The sequence below is a fragment of the Esox lucius genome, chromosome 25 (assembly GCF_011004845.1).
Source record: "Esox lucius isolate fEsoLuc1 chromosome 25, fEsoLuc1.pri, whole genome shotgun sequence".
Taxonomy (NCBI): domain Eukaryota; kingdom Metazoa; phylum Chordata; class Actinopteri; order Esociformes; family Esocidae; genus Esox; species Esox lucius.
Genome location: NC_047593.1, coordinates 15,705,263 through 15,725,270, shown reverse-complemented (window position 1 = coordinate 15,725,270; position 20,008 = coordinate 15,705,263). Strand labels below are relative to the sequence as shown.

Here is a 20,008-nt window from a genome sequence, read left to right as displayed (position 1 = left end):
AACAGGAAACCCCCGGGGCTTTGACTCTACCCACCCTGCTATGCTGTGTTCCTGGGGCAGCAGGAAGCTGTGACTTCACAGGACTCATTCGCTCTTTGGAGGGTCCATCCTGTCCACCAAGAGAACATTGTTGTTGTTCAGGACGTTGTGGGACTCGGCCAGAATGTTGGAGGTCCACCTGTGTGTCTGTTTGTCGTTTTTGTGCGTGTTATTTGCTCGATCCAACTGCGTTGGCTGAGAAATCCGAGGACGTCGCGGTGACCGCCAGTTGCCTACATCTGGCACTGTTTGCGGCTGAAAACGGATAGAATATCCACCTGTTTGTTCGACTGTATCTCCAATTGTCGCTCCATGGAAACCATTATTCCTTTTCTCCCCACTAGAGGACACCCTAGTCAGAGAAACTGGGCACTGCAAGCCTGCTTGGATTCAGTGAGGAGAGTTGTCATGCCCAATAATGTAATTGATTGTGTTTGTTTCCAGGCTTTTTGATGTCATCCCTCACATCACTGTAACTTTTGTTGTATCTTATGTAGTCTAGTGTAGGATTCGCTTAGTTGACATTTAGGCATGTCTTGAGGTCTATTTGGAGGTCTAGTAAGGCCTTTCAAATCACATCTGAGACCAGGCCTGTGTCCTATGGCTGAAGCCATCGTGTACTCCTGGCCATGTCCTTACATACTATTCCTGCCTGTCAGAGAGATTGAGGTGCTCCTGATTTGACCCCCCCCCCCCCCCCCATTGATCCTGTAAAATAGGATCAATTTGGGGTCGAAGTACACACATCTTTGATTAATGTGATAAAAGATGATCAAGGCATCAAGGGACCAAGGCATCTTGTAGGTTGGTATAGAACCAAAATGATAAGTGGCCGACAGAATAATCTCATTGGTCAATACCATGCAATGGAGCGGATCGATGGTTATTCCCCTGGTCCAATTCCCGCTCACCGCCCTGAGGGGGGGGGGGGGGGGGGGGGGGGGCACGATCGCTAGGTAACCGCTGAATGCCGTGTTCCTGAGCCAGGCACTGTGACTCGAGTCGGTAATGATTCTGTGCACAGGTGTCTGGCCGTCTCCGTGCCCTCTCTCCTCTCCACTGACGTGCCAAGACACAATCTGTGAATTCCCATGGCTTAATGAGGCTGACGCCAGAACAGATTATAAGTCAACGCCCATAGTCCCCTAAAGACTTGATTCTGGTGTCCCGTGGCACTTGCCTCAAAGAAGCATTCTGGGTCTTCATAGATCTCTATGCATTACTAACCTTTGTTTGCGGCAGAGACGAACAGGAAAAGCCTACGCTCATCAGATGTGTAAAGGTGTACCGTGCCAGGACGAGGTTGCTGCCCCCTGGCTACCCCACTGCAGACATAGCGGTTTAACCCTGTTCAGGTGGACAGTCTCCTGGGGCGAGTTTGATCTCATGACAGTCTTACCGTCATCAAACTTCCTAAGGCTATTGCAGCTGCACTGTGATGGAAATACCACAGGCTTTTTTCGGGGCTTCACCCCCGATAGTGGTGTTGTTTTAGTGTGCCGTGAAAGTCACTGACGATGGAGGCCAGAATGCGTCCCTTTTTGTGTGAGAATAGGTACCCAAAGTTCAGGGTGTGATGTCTAATTGTTAGCAGTGGGCTTTGTCCATTTTATTTTGCTCTGTAATGAATCACATTTAACAATGGTGATGAGTGAGCCCATTAGGACCTTCAGCTGCTTCTATTAGTCTGCTCACCCAGTGCTTCCCCATCAGCCTAGAACCAACCTGTAGTATGCAGGAACCGATGGGCCTTGTGTTGTTCTGTTTGTTTCTTAATTGGAGCTGGTGTGTACCTCTGTTTGATGGGTATATAGGGGTTAAAACTGAAGGATCCTCATGAGGTTCATATTGCTTGTTTTATTATATTTCTTTTGCAATTTAACTACAGACCGTCTGGGTGCTGCTCTATTGTTGATTGCACAAAATGCACTCATTAATGGAAAAAGTTCTGCTATCATAGCGTTTTTATCGAGCCATACCCTTTGACCAAATGTGTTTCTAGTTTTATGGTATTGTTAATATTGCATGGAAAATGTCTTTTTAGTGAGAAGTCGATAAGGTCAGACACACCATGGTCTGCCGAGTTATTTTATTAGGCTCCTCTTCTCTAAATCCCATGCTGCTCTCTGAGTCATGCTTAGATGTGGTGTCTACTGAGCGCGTCGTCTTATTCCAAAACGAATACACACACACAGACACACACCTGTAGCCCCACTTTTGGTAGTAGATTGTGCCTGGTTTGAAACAAGGTCAGAGCTTCCATTCCTAGCAGGGTTAAACTAGGGAAATATTTTTATCCTGTCCAAAAGTTCCCATCTCAGCAAATCCAGTCCGGCACAATCTAGAATCCTTTTGATGCTCTGGATCTCTGTGCGTGTTCTAGAAATAAGAGGGAGGTCTTTTCGCCGTGGCATTGGAGTGTGTTGATTACATGCTGTGCCGCTGGCTTGGTAAACCACGGCTAATGAACCCAGGCTGCTTCAGGCACCATATGGCGGCCCGATGGCCTTGCACTCCGCTCTTGGCAGCGGCACCAGCCTCCCTCCCACAATGCGTCCTCCATCCCGGCGTGACCCGTCTGTGTGCCAGTTTCACCAGACCAGACTATAAGCTTCCTCTCTTCGTTCGCTGACCAGAGGGCGAGGCGATGGCATGCCACGGGTTATCCCGACACAAGTCTGATCTCTTAAATATTTCTCATCACTGTTTTCACACCTGAAGGAGGTTCAGGGGTCCGCGACCCACAGCGTCTGACAGACACATGCCGTATGTTGTAAATGTAAAATGGAAGTGCACATCATTTAGTTGACGGGCATTTTACATTCGTGGTTTAACCGATGCTGTTATCCAGAGGCCTGCACAGGAACAACTAGGGTTAGGTGACTTGCTCAAGGTCACAACAGATTTTCCTCCTTGTCGGCTCAGGATTTGAACTAGCGGTTTAGTTAATGGCCAGACACCTGAACCGCTTGGCCCACACGGCGCTTGCCTTTTTCGTACCTCATAAAGCAGAAGTAGCCTCAGATATGTTCCCCCTGACTATGTATACGGAAACCTTTTCCTTCTCCAGTCAGCCTTTTGACAAATCAGACCTACTTTCAGAAAGATCTGGCAATTGTCTCAGTGATGGATTAGTGTGGGGTAAGACCAGAATTGGATGTCCTGTGTTAAACAAGGCCCTCCGGTCGGCTGGAGTCTGTTTTGTCCAAAGTGAGTCGTCCGAACGTCCTGGTGACTTCATTATCCGGAGTGTTGGCTAACCTGGTTTGTGGGAGGTAATCGAGTCACAGGTGCATCAAAGTAGCAATGTCTCACTGTAAGCGTCGCGTTGCAACTCCAGTCAGCAGTAGCTCTACTTGGAGGCTCATCCGACACATAAAGCTCGGCGACAGATTCTGCGGTGACTTCATCTGCGGGTCAAGTGACGGAGATGAGGACCGCCACGTTGTCGTCGCCCGCTCTCTTGTTTGTTGCGAAATGGCAGTAGTTAAAGTGACAGGCCTTGTCTGCCTCTCGCATGTGTTGTCCGTGTGGTTCTGTGGAAGTGTCCGCCCTGTTCGTTGTCGACGTTGCCCATGCTACGTGCAGATGCTCGTTGCCTGGCATTCGTCAAGGATCCTTAACGCGTGGCGCCTCAGGATTTCCTTCAACACACCTTTTTTCTGTCTCATTACGCATTTCTTTTTTTGTTTCCCACCTGTTGCTTGCTGCGTCTAGAGAGGCCACTTGTGTCATCCCTCCTAATCACCCTGACACTAAGGATCCAGCCTTGACCGGACATTATCTGGGAAGGGAAGGGCTTTTATTTTATTTTTTGCAGCCTTTTGTCTAACTGGTCTGGCCTCACACAATGGAGCTGTAATTGTATGGTGTTGGCTGTTGGAGGCCGGCCACACATTGCTGATTGCCAGAGACTGATATCTCTTCCTCGGCTCTTGCTCCTCGCCACACACAATGGATGTTTGTGGATACCAGCGTCCGACCAAAACAATGGTGTCATTTTCTGAAGCTGCCGCCAGCCACCTTTTCACTGTGTGTGTGTTTTCATGAAATGCATGCGCTGAAATGAAACTGACCTTTAGACTAATGTGGGAGAACATTTGGTGTCAGAGACATGCCCTTTAACTGCCCCCCCCCCATCCAAACTGTTTACAGTTAAATGGTCCAAAACTGCACCGAAAGGATCGCCTTCACAGCCCGCTTTCAGAGACGTCCGCTAGATCTTTTTAGAAAACAGCAAGTCTTATGTTTTTCTTCAGCCATGGCAATCACTGATGTTTTTCTGTTCCTTTTCTTCTCCTCTTCCGGCGATTGTGTTCCTCCTTTTTTCGCCTCCTCCCTCTGAAACCTCTTCCAGTGCTGTGGCATGTGGATGCTCCCCCCTCTCCAAACGATCGATGCTGAAGCTAGGAGCTGACACAGTGAAAAGCAATATTCATAAATAATGAGCTGGGCACGTCTCGTTCTCTCCGGGCAGGAAAGGAACAAAATACTCAAAGGCCGTAAAACCTTCATGTCTGTAAGGTTCATCTCTACCGACAACAACCTTGCGTAGCCAACCATGAGGGACTGTCATCTGTCCACGAGCCACATCGCTGTTTAGCGGTTTGACCTGATGGCTTACTGTTCCCTGTCATTGCCGTTGTGATTGTCTGTCACTCAGTGTTGACTTCAGCTTAGAGCCCGTGAGCTGCAGAGAGGACAGCGTTGTTCTCTCAACTCATACCGTAGCCGCTTCTCAGTTAATTTTTGTTGCTGCTAACGTACCATTGTTGGTTGGAACAGCTGGTAGTAATCTGTCTTCCCCCCCCCACCCGTGCTGCGTCTGCATTCTTTTTTGATGGAGTACGCTTCCATTCAAGACGTGCACATCTGCTTGTTTTCTGTCTGTTTGTCTCTGGGACTGGGACGCGTTCCATGCAGCGCGTGCTGTTGATCTGCCCCGGTTGTTCCAATGAGGCGGCAAGAGCTGATCAGCATTCTTTTCAAGACGTGAACGTTTGTCAAATGTCCGCCGTCGCCGTAAGCTTCCGGGAACCACGCTTGTTGATGGCTTAATGGCTTGGCCGGCTTTTATGATGCGCTCCTTGTTAGGGCGTCCATGAATCACTGTGCCGAGGTGTCACCTCCGGTTAACCGGTGACCTGTGTCATGGTGTACGGATGAGGCTGTCGGACTGGACTGCTATACCATGCTCTCGTTCCCTCACACACTCCACTCCTTTCCCTCTTTCTCTCCGACTTGCCCCTTTAACTAATCGATGGCGATCGGTCCGTGCCTTCAAGCAGCCGGGGGCGGCGCGGCAACTCGTTTTCCCGCGACGAAAGCCGATCGCCGCTCTCCCTTTTTGTCATCCGCCCATGGGGAGTTGCCAGACGTGGTCGATTTCTGTCGTCCTGCTGAAACCCAGCCGGCGGGCTGAGTGCTGAGGAGACAGAACGTGCCTCGGGTGGACGGGGAGCGGTTGTAGTCCGCGGATCGACGTATCTCTCGCTCTGCTTTGGTCTTGTGCCGCGGCAGCGCCCGACAGGGTGGACACTGGTTGCTCAGTCCCAGTTCATAGGACACTGAAATGTCACCTCTCTGCGATGTTTCCGTTCGTCCTGTGTGTTTGATTCCTGACTCCAGTTATTTATTCTTGGGGCTATTCATGTCCGGGCCATTATGCCCCCCCCCCCCCCCCCCCCCGACTTCCCCTCTGTCATCCCAAGGCCTCCTGGCTTTATCGGCTCTGATTGCTTTTCACTGATGAGGATTTCACGCTGCTGTCCCTTCATCTGTGTGGGCTCCTGTTGAAGGCCCCATCTCCCGAGCTAATTGGGTTAAACGCCTGAGATAGGGCGGGCGGGCGGTTGAAGGAAACAGGCAGGGACTCTGAGGCTGCTGCTGAAAGTGTACCTGTTCCGGATGCCTAAGGATGCCCCCCCCCCCATGTCCCCAGGCCTCTGTTGATCTCCCTTGTCCTCTCTTATTCTCTCTCCCTCTCCGTCCATTTCTCCCTATTATTTCATTCCCTCCACTCTTTTGCGTTTCAACACTGTGCTTGAGATTCAAGCGTAAGTACCGGTGATTTTAGTTCTCCACATACAGCTCTAAATGGCTTGCCTAACCTTCGCCGCAGCAGAGAGAAAATCTGTCTTGTGTTGTGCCGAACGTCGAGGGCACTTTTGCAGTGATTAGCGGCCTGTGTCTTGTTTTCGCCTGACTAGTTTTTAGTGACCCGCAGCGCATCAGAAGACCTTGTCCTTTGTGGCTTGTGGGCTGGAGTGGCATATAATTACGGTAATAATGTTGCCTGCGGCTCCAGCACTCAGACACTAAACCCCCCACCCCCCCGCGCTACCCTCCTCCCTGTCCTTTGTATAAAGCTGTCAATCCTTGAGGAAGTAGTCGGATCGAGTGGCTTGTATTTCTACCAGTTCTGCGCTACTCCACCCACAGAGCCCCCTGTGATTGACAAGCTCCCGGAAGCTCCCCTGTCATAAATGGGCATCAGGCTGATCGGCGAGTCTGAGGAGCCGCTCTGAGTGGCTCTATTGCCCCGAGCCGAGTTTTGAGGGGAGGTTCGACGCTGGCAGTCGGCAGCATTGACATGGGGACGACCGACATCGACCACATTGCTTGAGCGGCGGCGTCCGCGGGGAAAGAGGATGAAAGCCAGAGAGTTGGAGAGAGCGTGAGAGACGGAGGTGGGGGGGAGAGAGAGGCGGAAGTAGGCAGCAGACCACAGTAGAAGGCTGCATTCGGCAGTAGCAGCAGGAGCGGCAGCGCGCTATAGCAGCATCCTCTACAGCTGCAGTCGGTGAGCGCCGTGGGGGGGGCGGGGGGGGGGGGGAGTTGGGCCGAGAGGGAGGGGAGGGAGGGGCCAGGGAAGAGGAGGCGCGAGTCTGGATGCCGCAACGAGAGCCGGGCTTAGAGGGTGGAAGGAGGAGAATGGACACAGCTTCTGTACTGTAGCAGCCGGCTACAGAGTGTAGCCTCCCCGGGGTGTGTTGAGGCGACCGGGGCGGCCTCTCCGAAACCGCGTGGAGCCAGCGTCAGAGAGTCCGTCGCCCGGGAGAAGGGACTTCACGACTACAGCCAATCCATTGAGAGACACGCGCCCCCCCCACACACACACACACAGAGCTGGGAGCATCAGGTGTCTCTGGAGGTTTCTGTTGAGCGACTCTGGGCAGGGCGAAACCGTCTGCTCTGGGAAGATACCGCGTGGCCTGAGGGGTGACCGACAGGACGCTGTTGTTGTCCTCCCCTCCGGACCGGCAAAGCCGCTAATGAGCGGGCCAATGTGCGGCTGTGGCTGCAGCTTCATCTCTTCCCTGATGAAGAGGCTGGGCCGCTCGGCCTGCTGTTCAGACCTGCTCTCCTGCAGCCACACCTCGGAGCAGCTACAAAGACTGGCCACCGGCTGCCCCTCGCCCGCCAAGGTAACCGCTGCTCGCACCGCCCGGCTGCTGGCGTTGCCCCCCCCCCCCCCCACATTGATGTTAAATATTCAGAAGGGGGGGGTCTTCATCGGGTGAATCTTGGTCTGACAATCTTAATGTTGTGTACTCATGGTCACCTGTGTGACGGTCTGGCATGCGCACGCGGATCTTCTTGGATTTGCTGTGGGCCGGTACTGACTAAAGTGCTGGGCGGTCACCGTCAGAGAACGATGTGGGGGCGTCGTCTTGTGCGTTTGGGGTTGTACTGACCTGTCTCTTGGCTATGTAATCCTGGCTCTCCATTATCCCGCTGCGGAGTTGTGGGAAGTGCAGTGCAAGTAATTGATTTAGAACCAGTTGATTTAATGGCTCTGCTGCCTTGACAACCATAGGGCTTGCTTTGAAACGGTCCGGTTTTCTGAATGGAGTCATTTAGGCTGCCTGGTCGTTTTAAGATTGATTGCTGCCCCTCCCTAATTGGAGAGAGGAACTTTTTTGCTGCGGGGTGAAATGTAAGACTGCACAAGAAGAATGTTGTTTGTAGGTAGGGGAGACGAGACAGACCTAGTTAAGGTTCTTAGCACTTTGACCTGTACCTCTAGCGCTAGGCTTCACCTTTGACCCGTACCTCTAGCGTGACCATACCTCTAGCGCTAGGCATCACCTTTGACCCGTACCTCTAGCGTGACCATACCTCTAGCGCTAGGCATCACCTTTGACCCGTACCTCTAGCGTGACCATACCTCTAGCGCTAGGCTTCACCTTTGACCCAAACCTCTAGCGTGACCATACCTCTAGCGCTAGGCTTCACCTTTGACCCAAACCTCTAGCGCTAGGCTTTACCTTTGACCCGTAATTTTAGCGATGGGCTTCACCTTTAACCCGAACCTCTAGCGCTAGGCTTTACCTTTGACCCGTAATTCTAGCGATGGGCTTCACCTTTGACCCGTACCTCTAGCGCTAGGCTTCACCTTTGTCTCCCCTACAACCTATGGCCGTCGGCTTACCTTTTTGATATTTCTTCTTTGTTCTCCGTAGTTTATTGATAGTTTATCGGAATCGACTGAGTGGCTTCTTCTGTTGCATGGGGAACTGGCTGGGCTGGGCTTGGTTTGGCAGTTGGCCATTTTCACAAGCTTGATGCAGTTTGCCTTTGGAAAGACTCATTTCCTGATGGAATGTGATAAAGGACCGCACTGGAAAATAAACTAGGTTTGGTTTTCATCTGTGGATTGCATGCAGGCTATGAAATGACACTTTGGGCTCTCTTCAAGACATCTCTCAGTTGTTTAAACAAGTGCACATTGAGAGGGAGCATTCAGGCGTCTGTGACTACTAATACTGTTCCAATGTAAAATTCACTGAAACTGTTCTGTCTTACCTACACTTTGTCTTTGTCTTTTTTTTTTTTTTTTTACAGCAGATCAGGCCTAAAAGGTTTCAGTTTCTTTCTTTGAGGCACTAAGGGGCTCCAGCTTAAAATAGATATCGATTAATAGCCACAGCAATGAAATGTAGACCCAGCAGGGACCAGGGTGCACTAAGTACTGTATTTATAGGATTTCTGATTCAAAAGAAGGCTCCTAATATTGTGGCCCGTGGCGCAAATTCATAATGACATCCTTTTTTATTACCTCTCATTAGCCTGTTGGCGTATCACACTATACAATGTCTCTGCCTGGAACAGGTTTTGTTCAGAATTAGTCTGTCATGAGATTTGATTGCTGTTTGTTTTTGTTTTGTCGACCAAGGTTGTTCCAAAAGAAATTGATAAACCTGAAGCCAATTTCATGAAATATCGGGAGGTTAGGCTATCACCCAGGGTATGATTCTTACCTGTAGGGAAAGGCTATCTATCAAGCCCTCTTTGAACTTTGGGGTCAAATCAAACAGACAGACAGAGACAAAATGTTTAATATATCATACAGTACATTGTGTTGTTGCATCCATGCAGCTTTTTATTTTTTATGTAAGTGCTACTACCTCTTGGATATCTTCCTGGATGTAATTTATTGCAGCGACTTGCTGGATGTCAAAGATGGTAGGTAGTGAACTCCTATATTTAAATGCATTTGGTATTTTTCTTTACTATGCAGCTTAAATTTTTTTACACAGATAATTAATCTGGAAATGGCACCTATTTCAGGCAGGTATTTCACCCATCAGAGCAAGTGTAAATGAAAAAAATTAATAATCATCATGACTCATATGCACTTTACATATTTGTTTCATTTTCATTGTATACTCAAAACATTCTGTAAAAAAAATCTTGTTTTCCTATTAAGCTCATTTGGTAACATTATATTGAAACAGATGGTGTAGGTGTTTGATTGTATTCAAATAGTGTACCTTACACAGTTTAGCCTGCATTATATATTAGTCTACGCCCATTTTTTGCCTTTCTTTGATTTTCTGTGTACTTCAAGCTCTGCTTCAGCTATTTTTAAAGACCTAGGATGAGATTCTCTATCTGTTTTTCTCTGTTATTGTAGAGGTTCAGATTTCTCTCATACTTTATCAAATGTATTTATCTGACATGAAAATGTTAATAAAACTTTAAATGAGAGGATCATCTTTTCATTTAATTTCCACTTTTATAAAAGATTTTGTGCTGAACCTTTTAGAAATGTTTCCCCCTTGAGTGGGCTTCGTTGGTAATCTCTAACTACCCAGATGGCAGCTTCTCCTGTTATCTGTTGTTAGTGTGCTTTTATATTGAGTTAGTTCCTATTGAATAGCTACGTGTTTTCTACAGTCCTTCCTCTGGCTCCATTAAGGTCGCCTCAGTTTGATTTATTGCTCACATTTGAAAAGGGATGTGCTCTCTGATTCTTCCTTCATCGGCTTGCCAAGGTCTCATTGCTCACAGCACTGTAGCCTGAGGCAGCCTTGTGTAGATCGTATCTCTCCGCAACTATGCTTTTGCCTTCTCATACTTCCAGTACATGTAAGGTATTAGCCTATTAACAGTTGTCCGGGGTCCTGCCTTCCTTGTTGTTCTGTGATTAGTATATCGGTTGTGTGCGCCTAAAGCCTGGCTTTCTTGGAGCACAGCGAATAAGTTCTTGCTTTGCTCAATAATTTATTTGACACCCGAAGGCAGATTTTTGTCAGTATCAAACTCTCTCCGAGAACTCATTGACATGCCCCACACGAAAGAAAAGCATCGGTGTTTCATACATTTTTCATAGCAAATCTCAGCTTAACTTACCCGTAACACTTCAGAAAGAACTTTTAGGGATGCCTGTAAATTTGTGTGTGATTTGGCAGCAGTGAGGTCATCTGACTAGTGAGCATGGCTGCCAATGTGTATTAATCAAATCGGATCAATCATTTGTCTCTGAAGCTGCGTAATGTCTAGTGTTTTTCCCTATCGGAATATTTTCTTCAATTACTGCCTTTGTCTTAAAGAGCCTGATAAGTATGTGTTAACACAGGAGGGGTGTAGCTGAGGGGCTGGCAGGCCACTGGTTGGGATTTTCTCTGGCATCCTGACCAACTGCCTGCTGGGAAAAACATGTTCTTATCCGTTGGCCCTCGGGGCCCATGGGGAACTTGGCCCGGCCTGGCTGAACTGACGCATGGTGCCTGGGCCGTCCCACGGTGGCGTCTTTTTCTCCAAAGGTCCCGATTTGGCACACCGTGGAAGCCCGGCAAACCCTTTTATCGGTGGCTGCTCTGGGTCAGTCCCCGCTGCGTGGGCAGAGATCTGGATCCTGGGTGGACTAATGGGGCCCATAAGCTGTAAACATTCAGGCCCATTTATGCATGTTGTTTAGCAGAGTACCAGCTCATTACCGACTCAGAAGACCATATTGCCTGTCACTCAATATCCATCGAAGACTGAAAGTCACAGTTAAATTGTTTCTCTGTTTTAGGCTCTCTCTCACTCTGATTAAGCTCTAATGGTGTTGGCAACTGTTAATGCATTTACTGTACAGCAGTACAACAGTCCTAAGAAGAAATATTATATTCAAAATGCATGTTGAGGTCTGTTGAAGCAACATAGGCCTGTCTGTGCAGCTTAAAAGAAACACGGCTTCAATTTAGCAAGAGCCCAGCATGAAAACATCGCCGGTTACAGTATATTTTCATGTTTGAAAATCCCGTGGCTGTAGATATGAAAGCCGTAGGTGGTTTTGTGTTCATCCAACAATACCGTGGATGAAGAGAAACGGCACTGTGCCTTTGGGAAATTACCAATGGCGAATATTTGTTTTGCCACAGCAAACACACACTGTTATGTAAAATGTGGTTTCTGAAATCGTATCAGAACTCATGGTAATGGAATTTGTGATGTCGCCAGTGACGACTCCGGCTTTCTGCTGACGGCGTTAACCTCGGCCCTGGTTCCCACCGCCCCACCTATGGGCCACTTGCCAGCGTCTGAAGAGGAAGCCTGCCAGGCAGTCAAACGTTGTTTTTGTCCCAGTGACCTCACCGTCCTTGTTCACGCGTTAGGTGAGCCCGTGTGCCAGCCGCTGGGCTTTGTGAGTCACTGTTGGTCGCAGGAAAACTGAGCTCACAACCCCCTAGTGCTGATTTCTAGTCTCTCTCTCTCTCTGACCTCAGACCAGGAATATAAGCCCTTGCTACGTATAAGGGCAGACAGTTGATGAGTGCCGTCTGCATGGAATCCAATGGCGATTCGACTGTGTAAGGAGTTGTGTGTCGGGGCTATTCATAGCCCCCCCCCCCCTCTGTCGAGATCACCGCTGCGAACTACACGTCCCAAGGGGAGCCATCCGAGATGGGCTAATGCTCCCGGAGACCGGGGGAGCTCTACACCTAGCCACTCATCCAACCTAGGTTTTTACCCTCAAGGTCACACATGGTCTCAGCGGAAATTGACACAAAATGTCCGCCTTTCCGCCCTTCAATCGGTCAGTGCTCCCCGGTGTGTGCTGGTGCACTGCCCGGGGGCCTGCAACTGTGCCCGGGGCCTGCAACTGTGCCCGGGGCCTGCAACTGTGCCCGGGGCCTGCAACTGTGCCCGGGGCCTGCAACTGTGCCCGGGGCCTGCAACTGTGCCCGGGGCCTGCAACTGTGCCCGGGGCCTGCAACTGTGCCCGGGGCCTGCAACTGTGCCCGGGGCCTGCAACTGTGCCCGGGGCCTGCAACTGTGCCCGGGGCCTGCAACTGTGCCCGGGGCCTGCAACTGTGCCGGGGCCTGCAACTGTGCCCGTGCAGTTTCTGAAGACATGAGTCGCGTCTATGAATGTGTATCTGTGATTTCGGGTTAAAGCTAGAGGTGTGCCCGTGTCCAGTCGCTGCTACAAACTCCCTGTTACAGAATGTATGTCAAAGTAAAGGAATGTTTTGGCCTTTTTGACTTTATCCCCCCGCGCTCATTATCCATCTGTCTAGTTGCTCACAAAACCACAGTTAGAGGGATGATTGCCTAGATCCGTTTCGTAGATGGGATCCGTGTGGTGGTGAGCATGGGATTGGCTCGTTTTCATTCTTTTTGTCAGCATCGCTCCTTGTGGAACAGGTGTGTGTGTCGCTCCCTGTGACTGGAGTCATTTGGAGGCTTTTGCAATCTGCCCCTGGCCACGGCTTTCTCAGATCCAGACGAATGGCCTGCCAGAAGTGCATCAGCCACAGTAATAAGCAAGAAATGACTCCCCTTCCCTCTGGTGTCTTATCTCATGGATGCTCATAGGGCTCTCTCTTGCTTTATCGTTTTCCCCGCCACTCCCTCCATCTCTCGTTCTCTCTCCCTCTGTCTCTCTCTTCTTCCAGGCAGACAGACAGACCGTCCGAGACCATGCTAACCCAGGGAAGATTTCTGTCCTATCCGGTTCTGAATTTGAAAGCAGATATTACACAGTCATCCGTTACGGGATGATTACGGTCAGGAGAGTGCTTTTCCGCCTTGTCTTTCTGGCCTTGTCCTCGTTTCAGTCTTGCAGACAAGTATTGCTTGAGTGGAATATCAATGTGGCGATCTGAATTGAATATGGCTCAGGTGTCTTGTATGTTGTCCGGGTCAGATTCAGCTAGTGGACTGGCGTGAAAACAGGCGTGAACTTCAATATTCATTTTCTCTTCAAGATGTTTTATCAATGCTTTTACCGAGGACTGGTCGAGGGTCAAATGCAACCTGGCTGCAAACACTCGAGAGTTTAAAGGGCCTGTTGGTAAGATTTTCACCATACCAATATGCGCCTTGAGGTTTAGTTTAAAATCATGACGGCCGTCGCCATCAATGATGGCATCCCAGAAGAGCAGCCCTGGGGGAATTCGGGTGAATTAGCTTTTTGTTGTTGGTAAATGTGACGCGGTAGGGTGAACACATCTCGGACCGACACTTTGTGCGTTCGTTACGGGCATATCCAAATGCAATTGAATTGGGGTCAGTGATGTGTAACGCATTATGTAGTGTTTATTTATACATTTCCAATGATATTTCTGTCCTAACTTGCACATTTTGAATTATTTTGTGGCTTGAGACGGTGGTTTGGGCTCCGTTGGGTTGGTGCTGTGTGGTTGGGGTGCTCTCTGAGGGCCCAAACGGATCCGCCAAATCAGAGAGTCATCACCGCAGCAGAAAGTCGGACGAATCCCCCCCGCGCATATTTTCCCAGACACGTCTCTCACTGCCGTGGCGAGATCCCGACCGTACTCCGGTACTCCGGGGACCTGTAGTCATGTCTGCGGAGCGTTCTGACGGCGTTCACGTCATGACCACTCCCCAGATTCTCCCCTATCCCCTCTGAAGTGCACTACTGTGCCCCGTGGGTCCGGGTCAAGCTCCAAAGCGAGTGTGCTTCCTGGGATGTAGGGGTGCATTTGGGCTACAGTCCATGTGTTTCTCATGGCTCTCAACAGGTGTGTAACAACCCCACCCCCCCCCCCCCCCCCACCCGTCTCCCCTCACTAGTGTTTTAACAGCTTGTCCCCCCCCCCAGTAGTGCCACTCTCTCCTGCCCCCTTCCGTTCACCCCTGGATCAGATCTACTTTGGGTAATCCCTCCCCTGCGCTGTAATTCCTGCCTCTGTGGCAGATTAGCAATCTGTTCCCAGCAGGCCTCGGGGGGCCCCCGCCGATCAGAGCCGAACATGAGAGGACGCGAGCACTTTAACCAGCCTCCGTTACACCAGGGAAGGTCGGTGGGGTGAGGGAGGGATGGACCCAAATGAGAGAGGCCCCAAAGCCTGTTTACAAATCCACTTGCCAATAATTCAGGGTAGAAACAGCTGAGGCCTTTAGGCTGAGTGTGACATGCCTAACTCTGCTGATGTGGATGGGTTTTCAGTCATTAATACGACTCCCCCCTGTGGGCTTGCTCTTCGCGTGTGCCTGAACCAGCAGCGCAGCCTTGCTCCAGGGCAGTGTCTCCCAACCTTTTTCAGTTACTGTACCCCCAAAATGTTTCTGCACCGCTTTCAGTACCCCTGAGGTACCCCCTCATGTTAATTTCACTAGTAAGTCTATGGTGTCATGAGTGTTTTCAAGTACCCCCTGTGGAGAGGCCAAGTACCCCCAGGGGTCCTAGTACCCCTGGTTGGGAACCACTGCTCTCGGCCAAGGTCAGTCTCCGTGGGTAACATGTTTTGTAATTCCGTCTTCTGCTCTTATCATATTGCCGTCTGTGTAGCCTGTTTTCAGATGCATCCGTGAGGGTTAATTGTTCTTGCAGTTCCCGTTTGCTTACGATCTTGTGTTATTTTGTTTAACCATGCTTGGACAATGAGAAATGGTCTCTCCCTTCATTTAAAGAATTAGCGTGCACATGGTCACAATATTGCTCCAGCCATTAACCTTAACCTCTACTAGTCTTTGTCTCTGGTCTCACTCTCCTGATTGTTTCGTCTGGTTAGCACTGTAGCATTGTGCTTCATGTTGGCAAAGTCATTAATCAAAGTGCTAAGGCCAACGAACGATGCACTGGATTGGTACAGTGGCAGTTCCACATTGAACCCAAGGAGAAGACTTGCAGAGACTGAAATGTTGAGAATCATCAAAGGAAGCTATATGTTTAAAAATAAGCCTAAATTATATCCAAAAAAGTATGAAAGGAAGTCACGAGGGTTTGATTAAAGGGCTGGAGCAGGTGGTTGTATTTTAGAGAAATTCCAGATGGGCCCTGCTCTTCTGGTACTGGGCCCTTGGAAATTCAGTTCACTTTCAAACAAGTCTCTGTATTCACTGGTTAAATGTACAGCTGGATAAATAAGAGAACTGGCTGCTGAAATTCTGTACCGTACTGTGTCCTGGCCTAGAGGGAGCTACTCTGTAAAGAACAGGCCAAGCCATTACAGTGAAGCGACAGTTAGATGGGCTGGAATGGGCCCCACTACAATCCACTGTGTAGCCTGTGGAGAGTCCGTTCACCTTGTCCTGAAATGGCTGCCATTTTATTATTTTGTTAACCTGTTAATGTCATGTTCTTTGACAACACTGTCTCTCATGGTGGACTGGTGGTCAGTCTCTTAGTCTATCACTCCACCCGTATGACACACTGTACAAGTCTGTCACTTCACCCGTATGACACACTGTACAAGTCTGTCACTCCACCCGTATGACACACTGTACAAGTCTGTCACTCCACCCGTATGACACACTGGACAAGTCTGTCACTCCACCCGTATCACACACTGTACAAGTCTGTCACTCCACCCGTAGGACACACTGTACAAGTCTGTCACTCCACCCGTATCACACACTGTACAAGTCTGTCACTCCACCCGTATGACACTGTACAAGGGGTGGAGCGGTGTCTGGAGTTCCCTGATGGTTGGAGACGGTTTTAGTTGCCACGCAACCTGGGTATTAATCTTCTTCATGTGACTGTTTTTCGTTCAGGGGTCCTAGCATCGTACTTAGATGGTTGCTTTTTCTTTTTTTGGTGTAATATTCCTTTAACAAAAATGAACAGTTGAGGTCATGTGACAGGTCATGTGACAGGATCAAACGAAACCCAGAGCTCTTGTCATGGTGAAGCCTGGGTAATATTTGGGCCTGATGCTTATAACTCCTTCTGTGCTGCTCTCATCGTCTCCTTTGACCTTTATGACTTTAATATTTAGTCATTATGTGCGATACAGGTTTTTTTAATCAAGTGCATCCTTCTGTCTGTTTATTATCCAATGTTGTTGTAGGCAAGTGTTTCCATTCAGCAAATGATTGCGAAATGGTCAGTTTGCTGTGAAAAACAGTGTTCATATTGGACAGGTTCAGCATACACAGACGTGCCTGACTCTGCCCATTAGGAATGCTCGTTTTTGGCTGAAAGAAAACACCCCAGGGGGCCGTGGTCATTCCCGTGAGCTCCGTGAGCGCCGTAATCACGTTGCTTATAGCAGACGGCCTCTGGTACTCACGCCTCCTCCGGTTCCCTCTGAGGTTTTCCCTGCTCTCCCTGGGAATGCGCTAGGTTGTAGCCCCAACTCTGGACAAGTGCTCCCTCTGCTGGCTTCATCCCCCAACTGTAACTTGTTTTCTGACGTCCTGGAGTAGCTCTGTTCAAGCTACAGATCATTGATGTTCCGTGTAAAAAAAATAAAAAATATCACGCTGTTTGTGACGTCCTTTCGCTGAGCCTGTCATGTCGTATTTAGCCCGCCCCGTTCCGGCTCTCTCTTGGACTCGCTGATTCGTTCGGTTGGCGCTGCGTCGGGGGTTCTGACGCGAACGAGCCCCTTCGTCAGGCGGGCTCTGCTATCACGCCACAGACACAGCCATTGAAGTGGCTGTCAGGATGTCTCGTCCTCTCAGTGGAATTCACCGGCAGGCTGGTGTGTTGTTCTAGCACACACACCCACTTCCTGTTCCAACAGCTATTTTCCTCAATACGACGGGATGGTTTGACGTGTATTTCTCACTGCGTGTGAGACGCCGTGCTAACAGCGAGCCTGTTTTTAGGCTTTTGTATCCTACATACATTTTATCATTTCAGAGGCTGAAAAAAACTCCAGTGACTGTAGATGCTCGTGTCTGTTTGCCCGCACCCTGAGAGACGGTTTGTAAATATTATTCTCTCTGTCTTCAGAGGGAAAGGCACTGGTGTTGTCTTGGTTACCAGATGGATCCATTTCCTCCATTTGTGTCGTGCAGTCTGTCTCACTGACATGGCACCTGAAGCGTCGTCTTGTGGTCCCAGAGAAGTTTGGTTTGTTCACTACAGTATATGGGATTTGAGAATAGCTGTCTACTTTAATCTGCCTACCGAAGATATTTACCAAGATAAAATGAAGTGTTCTGATGTGTTTCAATCAGCTTCCGGTTTCTGAGACCCGGTCACGGTCAGTCTAGATCCCTCTAACTCAACTCTACCCCTTTAAGCCAGTTCCATAATTCAACCCTCCAATCACGGACTGATTTAGACCTGGGACACCAGGTAGAACAGAGAACCAGCAGGCTCTGGACGCGGCAGGGTCCGAGCTGAGTAACCCTGGTCTAGACGGAAGCCTTCGATGAACATATGCGTAGCTGGGCTTACGTTCTGGTTCTGGACACCGTTCCTCAGCCTCCTTCCAATTCCACACGACCCCAGTGGTTAAGAACAGTAGTTGGACTGGTCTCTGGAATATGGAGCCAGGAATTTAGCTGCTTTCATATCATGACAAATGGGCTGTGTTCATTGGCAGTGTCAGACGCAAGAATACCAGTAGATCCCAGTGTGTGTGTGTGTGTGCGCACGTGCGTCTGTCTGTGTGTGTGTGTGTGCGTGCGCAAGTGCGTCTGTCTGTGTGTGTGTGCGTGCGCACGTGCGTCTGTCTGTCTGTGTGTGCGTGCGCACGTGCGTCTGTCTGTGTGTGTGTGCGTGCGCACGTGCGTCTGTCTGTGTGTGTGTGCGTGCGCACGTGCGTCTGTCTGTCTGTCTGTCTGTGTGTGTGCGTGCACACGTGCGTCTGTGTCTGTGTGTGTGCGTGCGCACGTGCGTCTGTCTGTCTGTGTTTGTGCGTGCGCACGTGCGTCTGTCTGTCTGTCTGTCGGTCTGTGTGTGTGCGTGAGCACGTGCGTCTGTCTGTCTGTCGGTCTGTCTGTGTGCGTGCGCACGTCTGTCTGTCTTTCTGTCTGTGCGCAAGCGCGTCTGTCTGTCTGTCTGTCTGTGTGTGTGCGTGCATGCAGCAGGCACGCCAAGGTCGGTAATCCGTTCCTGTTAGAAGTTCCAAGGCTGAGTGTTCTGGATTCTTCCCGCCCCACCAGAACGGGATAATATTTTTTGCGTTTCCCGGCACAAATGCTAATGTCCATTGTTTTATTTTGACGGTTATGAATAAAAGATGAAGAAGGGGGACCGTTCCCGTTGTCTTTCAGCGAGCGTCAGCCTCGCCATTGTTGTGTATATGAGACAGAGCGCACTAACACATCTTCTCTCTCCCCCCCATCCTACAGAATGCCAAGTCCTTCTCCTCAGACAGCCTAGCGAAGGTCCAGGAGGTAGCAAGCTGGCTTTTGGAAATGAACCCGGATCTGCTGTCGGGGGGCAGCAGTGGCCGGCGGGGCCCGGGGGGTCGGCGAGGAGGGCCGGGGGGCTCGGGTGCCCAGCGAGGTAACGCCTCCTCCTCGGCCCGGACGCCCCAGGGCCAGCAACCCGGAGAGGAGGCCGCCGCCGATGAGGAGGAGCGCATGAACCAGGTGGTGGAAGACCAGGAGCAGCAGAGGAACCAGCAGTCCAGAGCTCAGCCGGAGGCGTCAGCGGAGGAGGGCAGGGAAGGGGAGGGAACATGGGCCTCCCGAGAGTCAGGAGCCAGCAACGGTCCTGCAGGAGAAGAGGCGGGAGATGGCGGAGGTGTCCCCAACGAGGTGAACGGAGGAGAGACCAAGGGTCCCCGTTGGATGTGGGAGGCGGAGCAGCGGCCGCGGCAGGACGACGACGACGACGAAGAGGAGGAGGACGAGGAGGAAGAGGAGAACAACAACAGCGGCAGCCAGCAGGGAGACGGTGAGGAGGAGGAGGAAAGGACAGAGGGCGGGGAGAGGATTGGGAGGGAGGAGGAGGAGGAGGAGGAGATGGACCAGGACAGCGATGACTTTGAGCATTCTGAGGAGAGTGGTCGGGAGGAGGAAGAGGAGGGCGAGGAGGGCCTCCACTCGCCCACCATCAGGAACAATGTGTCTGTCCCCAACAACGACCTGGACCGGTCGTCGGGTCGCCAGCACCAAAGTTCGTCCGTCAAGAAAAAGGTAAGGTCTCACCTGGCGTCAGCCATGTTGGGTTCTCGCTGTGGTCCTTCCACGTCGTTCACAAGGGAGTGACTCATCGTAGATTAGGAGTCACTCCTTGAGTGGACTATGTCCTCGTTTCCTTACGACGTTTCCACACATTGTGACTCCTTATTTAAACACCAGACAAAACATATAAACAGTGACACTGTCCGGAAGCTGTCGGAAACGTATAAAACATCTGACGATTGAGTGATCCCAGGGCAGTAAATGGATCAGTGAGACTGGACAAGGTCCTCAAATCGTCCACCGAGCTTCTGTGTATTTGTGAGACAATACCTCCCTCTAGTGTTCAGTGTAAGTTAATGCATGTTAAAGTCCCTTGCTCAGCTGTTGAAAATGGGGATGAAAAAGCCTCGGCCTG

The 20,008-nt window shown here is 50.3% G+C and overlaps 1 protein-coding gene across 5 annotated transcripts in view; it reads left to right on the top strand.

Annotated features, from left to right (window-relative positions):
* LOC105020919 (F-box/WD repeat-containing protein 7) overlaps positions 1-20,008 on the top strand; it is a 133,923-nt gene that overhangs the window by 31,899 nt on the left and 82,016 nt on the right. For 3 of the 5 annotated variants that reach the window (XM_010888265.5, XM_020043844.3, XM_029118483.2), the window contains one exon: positions 18,814-19,605. In XM_010888265.5, the coding sequence (XP_010886567.4) occupies positions 18,880-19,605 (726 nt within the window). In that variant the 5' untranslated portion in view covers positions 18,814-18,879. Of the gene's footprint in view, positions 1-7,298; positions 7,467-18,813; positions 19,606-20,008 lie in introns of those variants that run through there. The other 2 variants (XM_029118482.2, XM_020043846.3) reach the window with 1 other exon arrangement.